General features: G+C 43.2%; 1 protein-coding gene across 1 annotated transcript in view; it reads left to right on the plus strand.

Annotated features, from left to right (window-relative positions):
• The window catches only part of EXT1 (exostosin glycosyltransferase 1), a 188,083-nt gene that overhangs the window by 151,591 nt on the left and 20,523 nt on the right, over positions 1-15,969 (plus strand). Inside the window, exons 2-6 of the mRNA XM_063422346.1 lie at positions 568-661; positions 3,344-3,451; positions 7,067-7,186; positions 13,780-13,912; positions 15,264-15,382. Coding sequence (XP_063278416.1) covers positions 568-661; positions 3,344-3,451; positions 7,067-7,186; positions 13,780-13,912; positions 15,264-15,382 — 574 coding nt within the window. The remainder of the gene's footprint in view (positions 1-567; positions 662-3,343; positions 3,452-7,066; positions 7,187-13,779; positions 13,913-15,263; positions 15,383-15,969) is intronic.

Genomic DNA, 15,969 nt, shown 5'->3' on the forward strand with positions numbered 1-15,969 from the left:
TGCAGCTATGTGATTAATTGCCAAAATCTGGTCATTTATTCCTCTCTCCACACTTAACAATAACCACCAAGTGAGTCATTGTATCCCCCCATCCCTTTTTTAGTGCATGCCTGATAAGGAAATATTTCTTTGGCATAGTTTGAATTTTTTTTTTTTGCTTTGTACAAACCTCTTGTGACTTTGACTAAATCTGAATAGAAATCAGGGTCACAGTAGTACTGCAACAATGCTTTGGGTATCAAAATATTTAATGTGAATTTGTTCTTGGAAGTCATGCACTGTACTGGCTCATTATTGCAAAGGCAAAATTACTTCCTTCCTTATCAGTCTCATTACCACTCTCCCCAGCTCTCTCCTGAGGTGGTTGCACCTGAGGATGAACAAAAAGGAGCCAGAGAGGAGGCTGACACACATGCATGGAGGGAGTTAGTTAACCTGGTGCTGAATGGTTGTGGTTGGGGATGATTTTATCCAGATGTGTCACAACAGCTGTTTGCATTTTCATGCCCAGTTACTCTAGGACTCAGCACTAATTGAATTTTCTCTTTTCTCCCCTGTTCTTGTTAGGTATGATTACCGTGAAATGCTGCACAATGCCACTTTCTGTCTGGTTCCCCGTGGCCGCAGGCTTGGCTCTTTCAGGTTTTTGGAAGCCTTGCAGGTAAGAGCTGCAGTGTAAAGCAGTGACTACGCTGGCTGCAATTCAGTGTGCAATAGCAGGGAGGCGGGGAGGAGGGAAATTTATTTCATTTCCCTAGTGGACAGTAATCCACTTTGCGAAAGCCTCAATTCATACTTCTGGAGCAATTGGCAGCTTCTTCCCAGGAGAGGCTGAGGCACTGAACTCATCTGAAGGTTGGATTGCGTTATCTCCAGGAAAAGGGTTTCCCTGGATGTGGTGAGGCTGAGAGATTGGTTTAAACCAGTATTTTGTCAAGCTGTGAGACTTCCCCTGGGAGACACTGGCCTTTACACATAATCCCTGGGGCAGTAAAAATAGCTTTTTGTTTTTGCTCAGCCGAAACAGACCTGCTTATGCATTGCCAGTTTTGAGATGGTGCTTGCTGAACATACAGAAGGTGGCCTGGAGGTGATAAAGCTCCAGATGGAAGCTTCACGTCAAGGTGGATATAAGCTGATCTCAGGGAGTTCGCATGCTGTCTGGGACAGCACCTGAATATCCTTCAGCTTTTAAAAAATATTTCCATTAGTGGCCCTCTTTTTACTGTGGGCCAGCAGCAGAAGGCAATACAAAATGGCTCCAAAGCACCCGTGGCTGTGGCAGCACAGTGGTCAAGCCTGACACCTGCCTGCTCCACCTTCTGCCTGTCTGGTGGTTTGGGGTTTTTTGGCAAATGTCAGGCTGATCCTGGGGTCCTGGATCTTCAGTCAGGCATAGAGAGCATTTTGTGAGGTGCTGCAACTCCCCTGTAGGTCTGGCATTGGATTTCCATAGGGGCTGGAGTGGAGAGAAGGAGCTGCTTGGTTTCAGTGAAGTGGAAATGAGCACACGTTACAGGGTCCTGTCTCCAGGAGTTGTTTTGCCATTTGGAAAGTGTCACAGCATTGACAGTAAAGCTGTTAATGAATGGTATCCCATCCCTTTTCATCATCAACCATAAAACATCCCAGCTACTGTTAGAGAGTATTGTTTACTGCAGTGCTGAGCAGGATTCAGGTATCTAAGTGTAGGTACATTATGTCATTTTAAAAACCCAGAGGACCCAGAAACTCTTCTGGATTTCTGCTGCCTCTCCAGAAAAACTCCAGTAGATCATGTGTCATGTCTTCCTGCCTTTGATGGGTCTTTTGGATACCCTACATGCTCTTGGACACATAGGTGTAACCACTGAACCCTGCACCTGCAATCAAATTTGAGATCCAAGTTCTGGACTGTCACTTGCCTCTTTCTCCTACTGAAGAGAAGATTAATAACCTGAAAAGTGCTGTTCTCTCTCCAGTCTCTTCAGAGGAAGAAGTGGGACTGGTTTATATGAGATGACAAGTCACTTCAGATCCTCCTGAAGAGCTCTCCTCAGCTCATCTGTCATCTGGGCCCAAAGTCATATAGCTTCTCTTAGATACATCATCTCAGGAGGAGAAAGCAGGGAGTGTACCTCACTGCACAGAACTTGTGGGCTCCAGGTCAATGATAAAATGTAGGCAACTGAGGATTTCACTATCAGGCTAGCAGCAGTATTCACCAATCCTGATATATTTCCACTTTCTCTCTGGATCCAGGTAATGCTGAAAGTCATAATCCACATTAGTGGGATGTTTTAAACATGAAAACACATTACTAACTGTTTTCTGGTTGGCTTTTTTCATGCACCGATGTAATTCCTTGCAGAAGATCACAATTGTTTACACATAATAATCACTGCTGTAATGTAGACTTGACCAGTGTAAGATGCCATGCATGATACATCCTTCCAAGGAAGATACAGCAGTCTGAAAGGATCCCCTTTATACCATCTTTTGGGAGGTCTGAACCCTAGTCTAGACCAAACTCAGAGCACTTAAGCTTAACTTGATCCAAAAGAAAGAGAACCAGAGCACAGGTTTGATAAAAATCCTCTGGTATTAGGTTATTTCATCACATCAGAAGGTTTTTGATTTGCATCTTATCTTATGGTTGAGCTGGCCAGAACATAGTGGTAATCATTTGTTAATGGAAATACTGACCTATTTGCTAAGTATTCGCAAACTGTCTGTGCAGAAGAACTTTGTAAAACTCATTAAAGTTCAGTTAGTTTAGACAGATCATACTGGTAAGAAATACATATTAAATGTGTATGCTTTTTGTTTGTTTTAGGACATACAACAATTCTTTTTGTAGATAGGTGATGACAGATAAGTTGTATTTGTGCAGTTGCCTTTCTTAGGAGAGTTGATACCAAACAGGATAGAGAATTTACTTCTTTATGGGAAAGGTGGTCAGGAGTTAAATATGATCTGTATTTTCTGTAAGGGTATCATCAGCATACTATAAAAATTAGGGAAGTTGCTCCCTGTTAAGTGGTATACAAAGCAACAAGGAAGGCCATCATTTTGTATGAAATTCTCCAGTGTTCCATCTGCTGCACTGAACACTTCTGGCCTTGTCTGGCAGCATAAGCACCAGATTGCAAATGCCACTGTCTGTGCAAACCCCACCTTCCAGTGCATATGAGTAAGCCCAAAATGGAACACTATAAACACTTGGGCTGCCCTCTGTGGCTTCTGGTGTTCTTTGCCATGTTGCCTCTCCTGAGCTTGTTTGAGAGGGGCTCATGGTGTTGGTGGAAGGCTCGAGGCTGCCCTGCTGCTGGGCGCTGACGTGGCCGTGCCTCTGTGCCCACAGGCTGCCTGCGTCCCGGTCATGCTCAGCAACGGATGGGAGCTGCCCTTCTCGGAGGTGATTGACTGGAACCAAGCTGCCATCATAGGCGATGAGAGATTGTTATTACAGGTAAGAGAGAGACCCTGGTTATTGCTGCCACCGCCTACATGGACAGGGAAGATGACTCCAAAAGGTCAGGGCTGTAAGAGATGTTTTTTATCATGAAGGGATTGTCTGTGTCAGACTGGCTGTGAATTCATTTAGTATGACATCATTCATTATTTGACCTGAAGGTCATTGCGGCCACCAGGCCACACTCTTAAGTGCAGGAGAGTTTTATTTTTGCAAAGACCATGAAATCTCTTCTGCTGTGGAGCACTTGGGTGCCAATCTGAGGTATACCTGTCCAGGTACTATGATGAAAGGGAAAACATTTGAGGGTGGGTTCTGCCCCAGTCCTTAAAAATAGTTTGTCCTCAGGGGTATCCTCAGGAAAGCAGGTATTTTCTCAGGCAGGAGTTATCATTTAAAATTTTGCTTGGAAGCAGAATCTGTCCATTCTCTGACGTGTGGACCATGTAGCACTGCTTTCTGAAGCAATGTTCATGTCACTTACTGTTTATCTTGAGGTCATAGAACAAAAGTGAGCTGAGAAGTTACAAATTCCCTGCTACTTTCAGCATCTACTTTGATTTTAAATGCACTATGGTGGTTTTGGTTTTTTTCAGCTACGTTAGTGGGTTTTACAGTCCAAATATATTCTGTAAATTCTGCAGAGAAGTTTGTGTTAGGAGAAGTTCTTGAAAAACTGTTTTTTCCAAAGTGCCATTGCCCGGCATAAGGCTGAAATCCACAAGATCTGGAATAAACACAAAGTAGCCACTAAGAGCAATTTTTTTTTTTTCTGAGCCTTGAATTTAGTGTGGTCCACAGAGAGAAGCCCTCAAAGGTACAGGTGTGATGGCACTCCAAAACAAAGTATCTTTGCAATGTCATCACATGGCTGTTAACTTGTCCAAAGCAGTAAATGTTTGTGAAGAGCTGGCCTAGCAAGCCTTGCAATGTGCTGCCTATTCTACTTAATGTCATACAAGCTGCAAATATAAAATGGCTATTTGATTTTTGCTTCTGTGGACAGCACATTTTTCTCTGAGCAAAATTATGTCTCTCTTTAAATAATAATAATTTGCTGATCTTCATGTTTTCCGGTAACATGCCATTCGTTCACTTCATACAGCTGCTTCCATATTGAACAGCTACTGCACTGTTATTAACAGTGTTTTTGAAGAGCTGGCAGAGGGCCTGAATGTCTGCTCTGGGAAATGTTTTTGTTGTGTTACAGTTTTTCATTTCCTGTTTGAGAGCAACTCGGATGTTTTTATTTGCATATTCTCCTCATCATAGTGCTGGGAGAGCTTAATCCAGCCTTTCTGCATTTATTTATGCAGGGTGGTTTTTCCCTCCCCCCAGCTCATTGCTGAAATGACCTTTTATTAAAGTTCTAATAATTCCAACATAATCGTGCCAGATTAGTATTAATACATCATTTTCCCCACCTGTCTATCTGGACAAGTATATTAATAGGCAAATGCATTTAAAATGGGAGCTCTGATTTTTCTTTCCAGCTGTTGTAACAGAGCCCCCATCAAGGCTCTTTTTAACCTTGACACTGTGATTGCTGGCACTCAGGAGCATGGTATGGTGTGTGAAATCATAACTTTGTGCAGTAACCTTCATAGTCAGAGCAGCATTCCCTTTCAAAAGCTGTAGTGGGGATTGAGTGTTGATTTTATGGGTTGCTTACACATGCATGCACACACACTACACAAGGTTGCACACATTGAAATTAAATGTTTATTGAGAAAATGCTGTATCGCCGCTGTGAAGTGACTTAAATCTTGTCTTTGCTACTGATAATGCTTCTGAGTGTGATTAATACACATTTGTGCAGCAAGTACAGGTAATGTTTATTATCCTTTTGCTTATTGGAACACATCAAAAATAGAGATGTGATCTCTTAGACATGTGCCAATACACGGTTTCAGGTTCTGTCTTTCATGCTACTTTTGCAGGGAATATTTTACTAGACCTATGTTTTACTTAAAGAGCCTATAGGGAAGGGAAATAAAGTAGCATCTTGAACAATCTGACCATTTTCTTCTGCACCACCTTGCTGCAGTGCTAACTCTCTCATAAGCCCAAGTCTGTGTTATATTAGCAGTGTCTTATGCTGCTATGATGATAGTCTAAGAGTTGAAGGGCTGAGAGAGCAAAGATTGGCCCATCTGACTCTGCACCCAGTGGAGCCATGGGAAAAGTGTCCAGACCTGGTTGCAGACGCTGCAAGTAAAAAATTTGCTGGTTCTTGTGAAATTTTTTTATGTGTAAATTCCTAAAGTTGCAAATTTTCTTCAGGAAAGAGGTTCCACAAGAAATCATTCGATTTGGGAATATGTGAAAGCAAATAATGATCACCTCCTCTTCCCAGAATATTTTAGGAATAAGCAGAGTGTGTTTTGGTCAGGAAAGAGTTGAATGTGGTAGAATGCACGCAAACTTCAGAATAAGCTGCAATGCACAAGGACCAAATACACAGCCCAGGTATTTACTTTTAAAACTAATGACTCAGGTAAAAGATTTATGAGAAGCCAGAGTCTGAGAACAAGTTGGCCTAATTTAGTGGTTGAACTCAATGAGCTTAGAGGTCTTTTCCAACTTAAACAATTCTGTGATTCCAGTTAGAAATCACAAAAATGTAGGTACAACAACACAACAGTTCATTTCTAGAAAAAGATGAGCACAAAGCAGCAACATATCCTAAATGCCTTTCTAGTGCTGTGATTAGCCCTCATCACTAAAGCAAATTTCAGTTAAATCCCCTTGATAATGGCACTTTGTGTTGTCCAAGTTGTACTGGAGGCCTTGGTCCATGTCCTCAGTTTAAAAATGGCATGTTTACACCTTAGTTTCAAGAAGGCCATGGGGATGATAAAAGATGTAGACATGAAGCCCTTCCCTTCTGATCTAGTGAGCAGTTACATTTTTTAATGAAAAAGTGCTGCAGCAGGATAATTTAGGGTTTCTTTGTAAGGCAACTTATACAACAATTAATGTGTAGATTTAATGGAAAGAGGGCAAAAGTAAGCACTGTTTTCCCTTGTGAATAACAGATGTTGTGGAAGATGTTATTCTTTCCACCTAAGGTAATTAGTAAAATGCAATTTGATCCACAGGCTCCCAAAAAGAGGAGTATTACTTGAGGTGTTGCTATGTTTTCCTTAGGACATTTAGTGTTGCCATGCTGTGGTAAATGCAATTCCAGATCCTGTTAATATACTTAGAATGTAGGGATTATTGTTGAACTCTCAACCCCTGCAGGTACTAGGTTGTTAAAATAGTAGTCCATGAAGAGTTCTGTGGGATGAAAAGCACAAGGCTGCATGGAGGAGCTCCTTACTGTGCCACACCACAAGGCTGCAGGGAGGTAGCTTCGTTACCATAAAATAATCAAAAACTAAAAGAAATCAGATTAAAAAATTACTATATTCAGTATCAGAGGTTATAAAGGGTTGTGTCTCATTTGTTTTACATCAAGCCTTTAACTGTTGACATGCATCTCCATTGGACACGAGTGCTGAAGCTGTACAACCTGCTAATGGAGGAGAGGGCTTGTCAGCAGCATATTAATTTTATGAGATTGTGTTGTTTCTAAAGCTTCTGACTGTATTACATCTTGTATTACAGATTCCTTCTACAATCAGGTCTATCCATCAGGATAAAATCCTAGCACTTAGACAGCAGACACAGTTCTTGTGGGAGGCTTATTTTTCTTCAGTTGAGAAGATTGTATTGACTACACTAGAGGTGAGTAAAAATTGTCTGGGACCTTGCCAAGCAGTGAGATTTCCGTACCTGTCCAACTGCTCCTGTCCTCAGCTGGGGTCAGACCTTGGTTTTCATGACATGCAATTGGTCACTGGGAAAAAAGCTCAGCATCTTGATGAGTTTTCTCCCCTGAGGAAATACTTTCTTCATTATCGGAATCCACATTAGAAAACTGACACAGTGAAAAATGGGAGCTACCCAACACATGGAAAAGTTGTCATGTGTGATCTTGACTTTGCAAGGTTTTATGGCTTATGAATCACTATCCTTGTCATTTGTAGTAAATGAATTTCTTAAGAAACCCTTCTGGAATTCTTTTTGGAAAAAATGCTACTGTAGAGCTCCTCCTTGACCATTCCTTAACATTTTGATGCTTTGTGATGAGGCTATTGATCTGGCTCAAGGAAAAGAGGGGGCTTGTAGATGCTGTGTCTTATCTTCACACACAGGAGAAGGGAAAGGCCTGATCATTCTTATAAATTATTAATAGATAATCATAATTAGACTGCTATTAAAAGGGGAGACAGATGATCTCAAATGTGGAGAGAATCCTTTCTGAAATCAGAGACAGAGGAAAGATGAAAGATGAAAGGCTCTTCAGAAGTAGGGCCCGGGCTGCAATTTCAAAAGTAGGTTTCTTTTTTAACTGTTTTGCAATTTTTCACATACATTTTTGACACATTTGTACCACTGAAAGGGGCTCATTTTGTAGGTGCAAATGCATTCATCTTATGCTAATGCTTCTGCAATTGCACCTGTCTTTGTGCACAGTTGTAATGCACAGTTGTTAAGGCTCCACATTTCCTGCTGTGCCTGCTTCCCCCTGCAAACTGCAAATGAGTGCCCATGACTGATCAACCTCCAGCTGCTGCAAGGCAGTCCCTTAGGTTTTTCCATGCCAGTGAAGAAAACCAGCCAGGGAACATTTGCAGAGCCTCTGGCATAGCTATCCTCACAATGCTCCCATTGCCCTCAGAAGAGCATGTCTTCATCTGTGCTGCCTATTGGGAACTGCTCTTCATCCTCAAACTCTTCGTAAGCACTGATGAGGTTATGATAATTACCACAGCCCACACCAGGGTCAGACTCACAAAGGTGGAAGACCTTGTGCCATTGCTCACAGTTTAATTAACCCTTACAGCAGTGCTCCCAGGGACCATCAGGTGCCTCACGCATCGTCTGCCTTCTCTGCATGTGCCCCGTTATTGTTAGGGATTGCTAAAAGGGCAGGGGCACACAGCTCTCCCCACTGCCCCTCTCCTGCCTGGGCTGGGGCTGGACTCCAGGGCACACAACCTGCAGCTCCCACAGCCTTGGTGTCCAGCACATCAAGCTCCAGTGCTCACACATGTGTCTTCAGTGCTGCCTTGGGACACATTGGCCCATGTGGTTTCAAAAGCCCAAGGGACAGCAAAACCTCTAAAGCTGAAGCAGATGGGTAACCAGCAAGCTGGAGTTTCTGCTCAGAGCAGAAAAAACAAAGTGAAGACAAAAGTCTTCCCAAAAGATACAGTTTAATGAAATCAATTAATGTATCCCTGGTGTTGAAGTTATGTTCTGGGGTTTTTTCATTTGTTTGGGAGACTGATTTTGATTTGAGATTTTTCTTGTTGTTTTTTAATTCAAGACTCTCAATCTTTTGAGACAGCTAAGAGGCATTCTTTTCTTTTCACTGATTTCACATTTCAACTTGCCTAAGTGAAGTCCCAGGTTAACTTTCCCTAGGAAAGGATTAAAACAGTTGAGAGTGACTTTTGTTGTCTGAAACCTGCAAGCAGTATATTCTCTTCTTAAAATCTAATGCCTGGAAGTAAATTCCTAGCAGGATTTTTTTTGTGGATGTGATCCATCTTCTGTAGTAATACTGTTGTGTCAGTATTACAGCTCTGGTGGTTCTAGATATGATCAGAATAATCACTTGCCCACTGACTGCAATGCCAGTGTATGTCTCTGTCTGAGGATATCAGCACAGAAAAAGTCTACACCAAATCAGATGTCTGGAAGGACATCACAGCCCTTTATTCTGCGCACCTCTGGAAACCTTAAATTACAATTTAAGTTCCTTCATCATCTCACAGTGTTTGATGGCTGTTGTGGTTTAACCCCAGCCAGCAGCCAAGCCCCAGGCAGCTGCTCACTCCCTCTCCCACCAGCCGGGTCAGGGAGAGAACTGGAAGGGTAAAAGCCAGAAAATTCATTGGTTGAGATAACTACAGTTTAATAGGGAAAGCAAAAGTGGCATACAAAAGTGAAGCAAAACAAGGAATTAATTCACTGCTTCCCACTGTTCAGCCATCTCCAGGAGAGCAGGGTCCCATTACCTGTAATGGTGACTTGAGAAAACAAACACAATCACTCCAAATGTCTTCCTCTTCCTCCTTCTTCTCCCCCCTTTATATCCTGAGCATGATGTCCTGTGGGCTGGAATTTCCCTTAGGCCAGTTTGGGTCACCTGTCCTGGCTATGTCTCCTCCCAGCCTCGCAGGCACCTCCAATTTCCTCCCTACCATGGAGGCCGTATGAAAAGCAGAAAAGGCCTTGGCTCTGTGCAAGCTCTGCTCAGCAATAACAAAAACATCTCTAGAGCATCAGCCCTGTGTTTAGCACGAATCCAAACCACAGCCCCATAGCAGCCATTGTGATAAAATGAACTCAACCCCAGCACAGTGGCCCAAGCCAAACAGCTATAGTCCAAAATAAGATATTTGAATCATTTGGCCAGCAACCCCCTGTGGCAGGCACAGAGGAACTGCCCAGTGCCTTGGGCAAGGTGTGGATTAGGCAGTGATGCTCACGAGTGTCTGCTGCAGGCTGGTGGGTGGGAGCAGTGGGCTGCTGCAGACACCATTGGATGCATGCTCCAGTGTATCTGCTCATCTTCAGCTTTATCTTCTCTTGAAGCACACACGAAACATCCCTGCACAGCATGTCCAGTCCTCCACTCAGGAAGAGGAGGGGAGAGGGACAGCACAAAGTACAGACAAGAAATGCTGGATGGTTGGCTAGGGTCTGTTGAAAAGCAGCAATGATTAAGACAATATGTGAATTTTTTGAAGTGTGAGGATGAAGGAGACAAAAATATTGGACTATTAATGCATTCCAAAAAGAAAAAGGAGATCTTGCCAGAGATCCTAAGCCCTTTCTTCTCTTATTAAACTTCCTGTCATGCCTGATCATTGGAGAGAGCAGGTAGATGCTGTCTCTGCAATATGTGCAACACTGTACACTCTGCATTTTAATTTCTTGGTGTTCTCCATGTTATCTTTTTTTACTCATTTTAGTTCTCTTTCTGCCTTGTTTTTTCCCTCTATCCTAACAGACACTTAGGTTTCTTAGGTAGGCCCAGGAAAGTGATAAAATAATGATCTGTTTTTTAACTGTGGTGAACCACCTCACCAGCTCCCCAGGAGGATGCAGAAGCAGGCCGGGAGGTTTGTGTGGCTGACATGCTCCCCAGGCAGCTGGTGCTGCAGTGGCACTGGGCCCTGCCCTGCGCTGGAGCCACGCTGGCTCTGGGCACCCCAAGGCGTGTTGAACAGGAGCTGTGCATTGAACACGGGGCCGTGTGTTGAACACAGAGCCGCACGTGGAACACAGAGCCACGCGTTGAACACAGAGCCACGCGTTGAACACGAGCCGCACGTGGAACACAGAGCCGTGCATTGAACATGAGCCACGCGTTGAACACAGAGCCACGCGTTGAACATGAGCCACGCGTTGAACACAGAGCCACGTGTTGAACATGAGCCACGCGTTGAACACAGAGCTGTGTGTTGAACACAGAGCCGCACGTTGAACACAGAGCCACGCGTTGAACACAGAGCCACGCGTTGAACACAGAGCCACGCGTTGAACACAGAGCCGCACGTTGAACACAGAGCCACGCGTTGAACACAGAGCCGCACGTTGAACACAGAGCTGTGCGTTGAACACAGAGCCGCACGTTGAACACAGAGCTGTGCGTTGAACACAGAGCCGCACGTTGAACACAGAGCTGTGCGTTGAACACAGAGCCGCACGTTGAACACAGAGCTGTGCGTTGAACACAGAGCCACGCGTTGAACACAGAGTCGCGCGTTGAATACGAGCCGCGCGTTGAACAGAGCTGTGCGTTGAACATGGGGCCACGCGTTGAACACAGAGCCACGCGTTGAACACAGAGCTGTGCATTGAACACAGAGTCGCGCGTTGAATACGAGCCATGCGTTGAACACAGAGCCGCGCATGAACACGAGCTGTGCGTTGAACACGAGTCGCGTGTTGAACACGAGCCATGCGTTGAACACAAGCCGCGCGTTGAACACAAGCCGCGCGTTGAACACAGAGCTGTGCGTTGAACACAGAGCCGCACGTTGAACACAGAGCCACGCGTTGAACACAGAGCCACGCGTTGAACACAGAGCCACGCGTTGAACACAGAGCCGCGCGTTGAACACAGAGCCGCACGTTGAACACAGAGCCACGCGTTGAACACAGAGCCACGCGTTGAACACAGAGCCACGCGTTGAACACAGAGCTGTGCGTTGAACACAGAGCCACGCGTTGAACACAGAGCCGTGCGTTGAAAACGGAGCCGCACATTGAACACGAGCTGTGTGTTGAACACGAGCTGCATATTGAACACGAGCCACGTGTTTCCCCTGCAGCCTTGTTGGCTACCAGTGCCCCAGAAAGCTCCACCGCCTGTGCAAATCTCCTGGCCATGTAAATTTACAGACTTCTTCTTATCCAATTGTGCCCCAGTTCTGAGAACGCAAGAGGGAGAAGCTGTAGTATTTATGCTTTGTGGTAAACACTCAAAAATAAATAACTTCCCAGCTTCTCTCTTGTTTAGTGGCATAACTTGCAGTTGGGTGAACAGCAGTCATTTTCTGTGGTTTTTTTCCTGTCCCCACTGCCATGTGGGAGATCTGACAACTGATACACCTAACTTTTCAACTAGAAATATTCAGATACATTCTTATCAATGATGGCATTACAGTCCTAAGTCTGTTATTCCAAAAAAAAAAGTTAAATTAACTTACTCATGTGAGTGAATTACTGCATATTAGCTATGGTAATTGGCTGTAGGCAAAATTCAGAAAAGCATGCATTTAACATCTGCCCCAGTTTAGCAGTACATGTATTGCCACCAGCAGTGGATTGTCTAACACAATGTAACTGGTGTTTTAATCTTTTCTTGTCATGGCAATCAAAAATTCCAGGAAAAACACTGCTTGTGGCAATACTTATTCACGTATGGACCAATACTTATTCACGTAAGTCCATCAACTTAGCGGCTTACAGAGATTTTAGCTTGTTTATACTACAGCAGCTGCTTTTGTTCTTCTTGTGGTGGGTCTTTTTGCTTCTTTTTTGGTTTTCCTACACTTCAGTTCAGCTTCAGAGACATGAAGTTTCACCCAGATATATCTATGTCAAGGCCAGAAACACTGGACTAGAACCACCAACATAATCTTGGCACTCAAGCCCCGTGCACTGCATAAACTGCCAGTTACATGAAAACCTCCTTGGAAGATAAAAGATGAGCTGCAGAAGAAGGCAAGGCATTCCTGCTTAGCCAGCTTAGGGGGAAATTCATCCTTCACCACCCACTGGCCCTTTGCAGCATTCCATCTCCAGACCTGCTAACTTCTAATGCTCCAAGGAAGGCAAATCTATAAGAATGTGTGGCTCAAGAGTATATTGCACTTAGAAAGTTGCACCTTCTTTGGACGCTGAATTTGTCCTGTTAGAGATTCCTACCACTGAATCTTGTTATGCCTTTGCAGGAAGTTTAAAGAATTTCCCATCAGTGTAAGAACCACTCTTGTTCCTGCAATCAGGCATCCAATGTGAAGCAACTGTAATTTCATAAATACATACTAATTTTACAGCCTGGTGTCCTGTTTTCTTTTTTTGCTAGTGGTATTCTAGATGATAAAGTACATGATCTAGCAATCTGTTCTGACCTTAACCTAGATTTCTCTGGTTTTGGCCCCCTACAGAGTCAGACAGTAGTTGAAGAAAGATCATCTGTTTTATCCAACAAGAAATTGTCATAGAACTGATGTGGAGTCAGTGATGTATCTGAATGCTAATATCCCTTTATAATTAAGAAAAAAATTAATAATTAGTGCAGCCTGATGTGCTGAAAGTCTTTTTGGTTTTGAATACTCTCATTATCTCCTAATATTACCTAGCTTTTTAATGCCATCTTCAAATAATTATCTTCTGTGATTTCTGTGTAGTAAAGCTGACAATGAACTAATCAGGCTTACAACCGCTAAGATACTCAAATAGACAAAATATTTGACTTGAAATATAAAATGCAATAAATTGTATGATCCCCATGTCTAGAGAGACTAACGAGGTGCTCTGAAACCTATGGCACAAAGCCTGAGCTGCTGAAGTGGTGTCAGAGTGTGCAGGTTCTGAGTCCTTTAAAGAGAGATCAAGGAGGAGTGTCTACTAATTTGTGTGCCTCAGCTTTTTGAAAAATGGGTGATGATTCCAGTCAGCTGGAGTCCCTGAAGCTTCTACCAGTGACTATGACAGTCTATTTAAAAATCATTACTTCTCTTGTTTTCCAGATTATTCAGGACAGAATATTTAAGCACATATCACGTAACAGCTTAATATGGAACAAACATCCTGGAGGGTTATTTGTACTGCCACAGTATTCCTCATATCTGGGAGATTTTCCTTACTACTATGCTAATCTTGGTGAGTGAATCCTTGCTATAATGTAGTAGCATCTGGAATTTCTAGTGGAATTTTGAAGTTTTGTCTTTGAGTAACACGTGCCAAGTGACTTACCATTCATTTCTAGTTAACAATGCCTTTATTTTATCCTGTCTCAGTCTTAGCTGCCCACTATAGACTGGAACATCTCTGACTCATCAACATGCATCATGTGCCTCTTGCTTGTAAAGATTGTTTAAAAAAAAAAATCTATGTTCCTTCATACTTTTCAGTTGCTGGTAATTAATGCCTGAGTTGCTGACCCATTCATGGCCTGAGGGGACATAAGAGGAATAGCTTTTTCCATTCTTTGTTTATTTGTGCTTGGCAAATTGGAAAAGTGGTAATTTACCCATGACACTTTTTATTGGAGTGCACACTTGGTATGGATTTACTCTGCCTACTATGTGTCTTCATATGGATCCCACTGCAAGGAATGAATACAAGGCTTAGGTTCATGCCTTTTTCCTGATGCAGAGCTGAAACAATGAGGTCTGCAGGCAAATGTGCCTCCAGGCTGAAGGGATCCTGCTTACCAGACTGCTGCTACTTTTGGCTTAGCCTGTCCCATCCCACTTGTGTGGATCTGTACTGCTCACCTGCTAAAAATTGACAGTTACTGTGTTAAAAAAGGGAGAAGAAGATTTCTGTGGTAATTCTGATGAAAAATGACTATGACCCCACATTGATGAATTTAGATGAGATTGAGAGCCATAATGAAGGGTAGGCACCAGTAGGATGTGTTATTCCAGGCAAAAAAGGAAATCATAGCAAGACAAAAATTTAAAAATGGAAGGCAAGGATGCAAGCAGAATTATCAGCTCAGGATGTAATTGAAGATGCATGTGGATAGGAGTCAACCCAGAAAGAGCAAAAATCTGACAGAGTCTGTAATGGAACTGAGGAAACTGAATAAGCTTCTGGATTTTGTGGAGATAATCTGTAAAAAACATCAAGCATCCAGAGCAAAACAGCAAAACAGAGCCTGTGTCAAGAAAGACATTTGGCTGAACAAACTAGATGTCAATATTGTGGGACAAACTGGATGAAAGAAAGAGATTACAGGACATCTGTGGAAACAGTGAGTAAGAAAAGGAAATAATTGTCTTGGAGTCCGGTATTTCAGCATGGAAGTTAAAGGCTCAGAGTGGGAGTTAAAGGGAAGTGTGATCTCCTCTGAAGCATCTGGTATCTGAGAGGAAGGGAGATGACCTAAAAAAACCTGGCAAGGTTTGCATTAAGTGCAGATTGTTTTTTTCCATCCCCAGAGTCCTTTAATCTGTAGTAAATGGGGACATTTTGTCTTCACTGAACATGTCTCTCTTCACTTCAGGTCTGAAGCCTCTTTCCACATTCACTGCCGTTATCCACGCAGTAACTCCCCTGGTTTCCCAGTCTCAGCCTGTGCTGAAACTCCTGGTTGCCGTAGCCAAGTCCCAGTACTGTGCACAGGTAAGCAGCACTGTTTGGCTGTCAGTCACAGCAGAGACAAACCCCTCTGCCAGGAGTGCTTAGCCTAGTGACTCAGCCCTGTTTCAACCTCATTTCAATTCGGATGTTTCTTTTCTCTGAGATTTCTACTGTCTGTGACCTACATGCATGGGAAATAAAAATTCTGAGTATAATGGGACTGGAATAGAGATAGTAATTAAACCCATTTTTACATGAGACAGGTAAAATAATGAGTGCACTTTAAAGATCAGCATTGTGTGTGCTGCAAACTGCACAAGGATGTCTATGCCTCAAGAGCTGTTACATGATCTTCCTTCCTCCCACTGTGACTTTTAATCTCATCAGTGCCAGGATTTTGGCTTTTCTTAAAAAAACCCTGGGGAGTTCAGTATGAGCACCCTTGTGCAGTGGAGTGTCACCAGCGGTTTTGCCTTTAATGAGAGCCACAGTAAATCAGTCACATCTCTATCATGTGGCTGAGATAGAGACTTCCCAAATTCCTGTCCAACCTATATTTGCCTGAGAGTATATTGTAAGTAGTTGGTTTGGGTGAAATGAATGTAGGAAGTGTTATTTTTATGCAGGTT

The sequence above is a fragment of the Prinia subflava genome, chromosome 1, assembly GCF_021018805.1.
Source record: "Prinia subflava isolate CZ2003 ecotype Zambia chromosome 1, Cam_Psub_1.2, whole genome shotgun sequence".
NCBI classification, from domain to species: domain Eukaryota; kingdom Metazoa; phylum Chordata; class Aves; order Passeriformes; family Cisticolidae; genus Prinia; species Prinia subflava.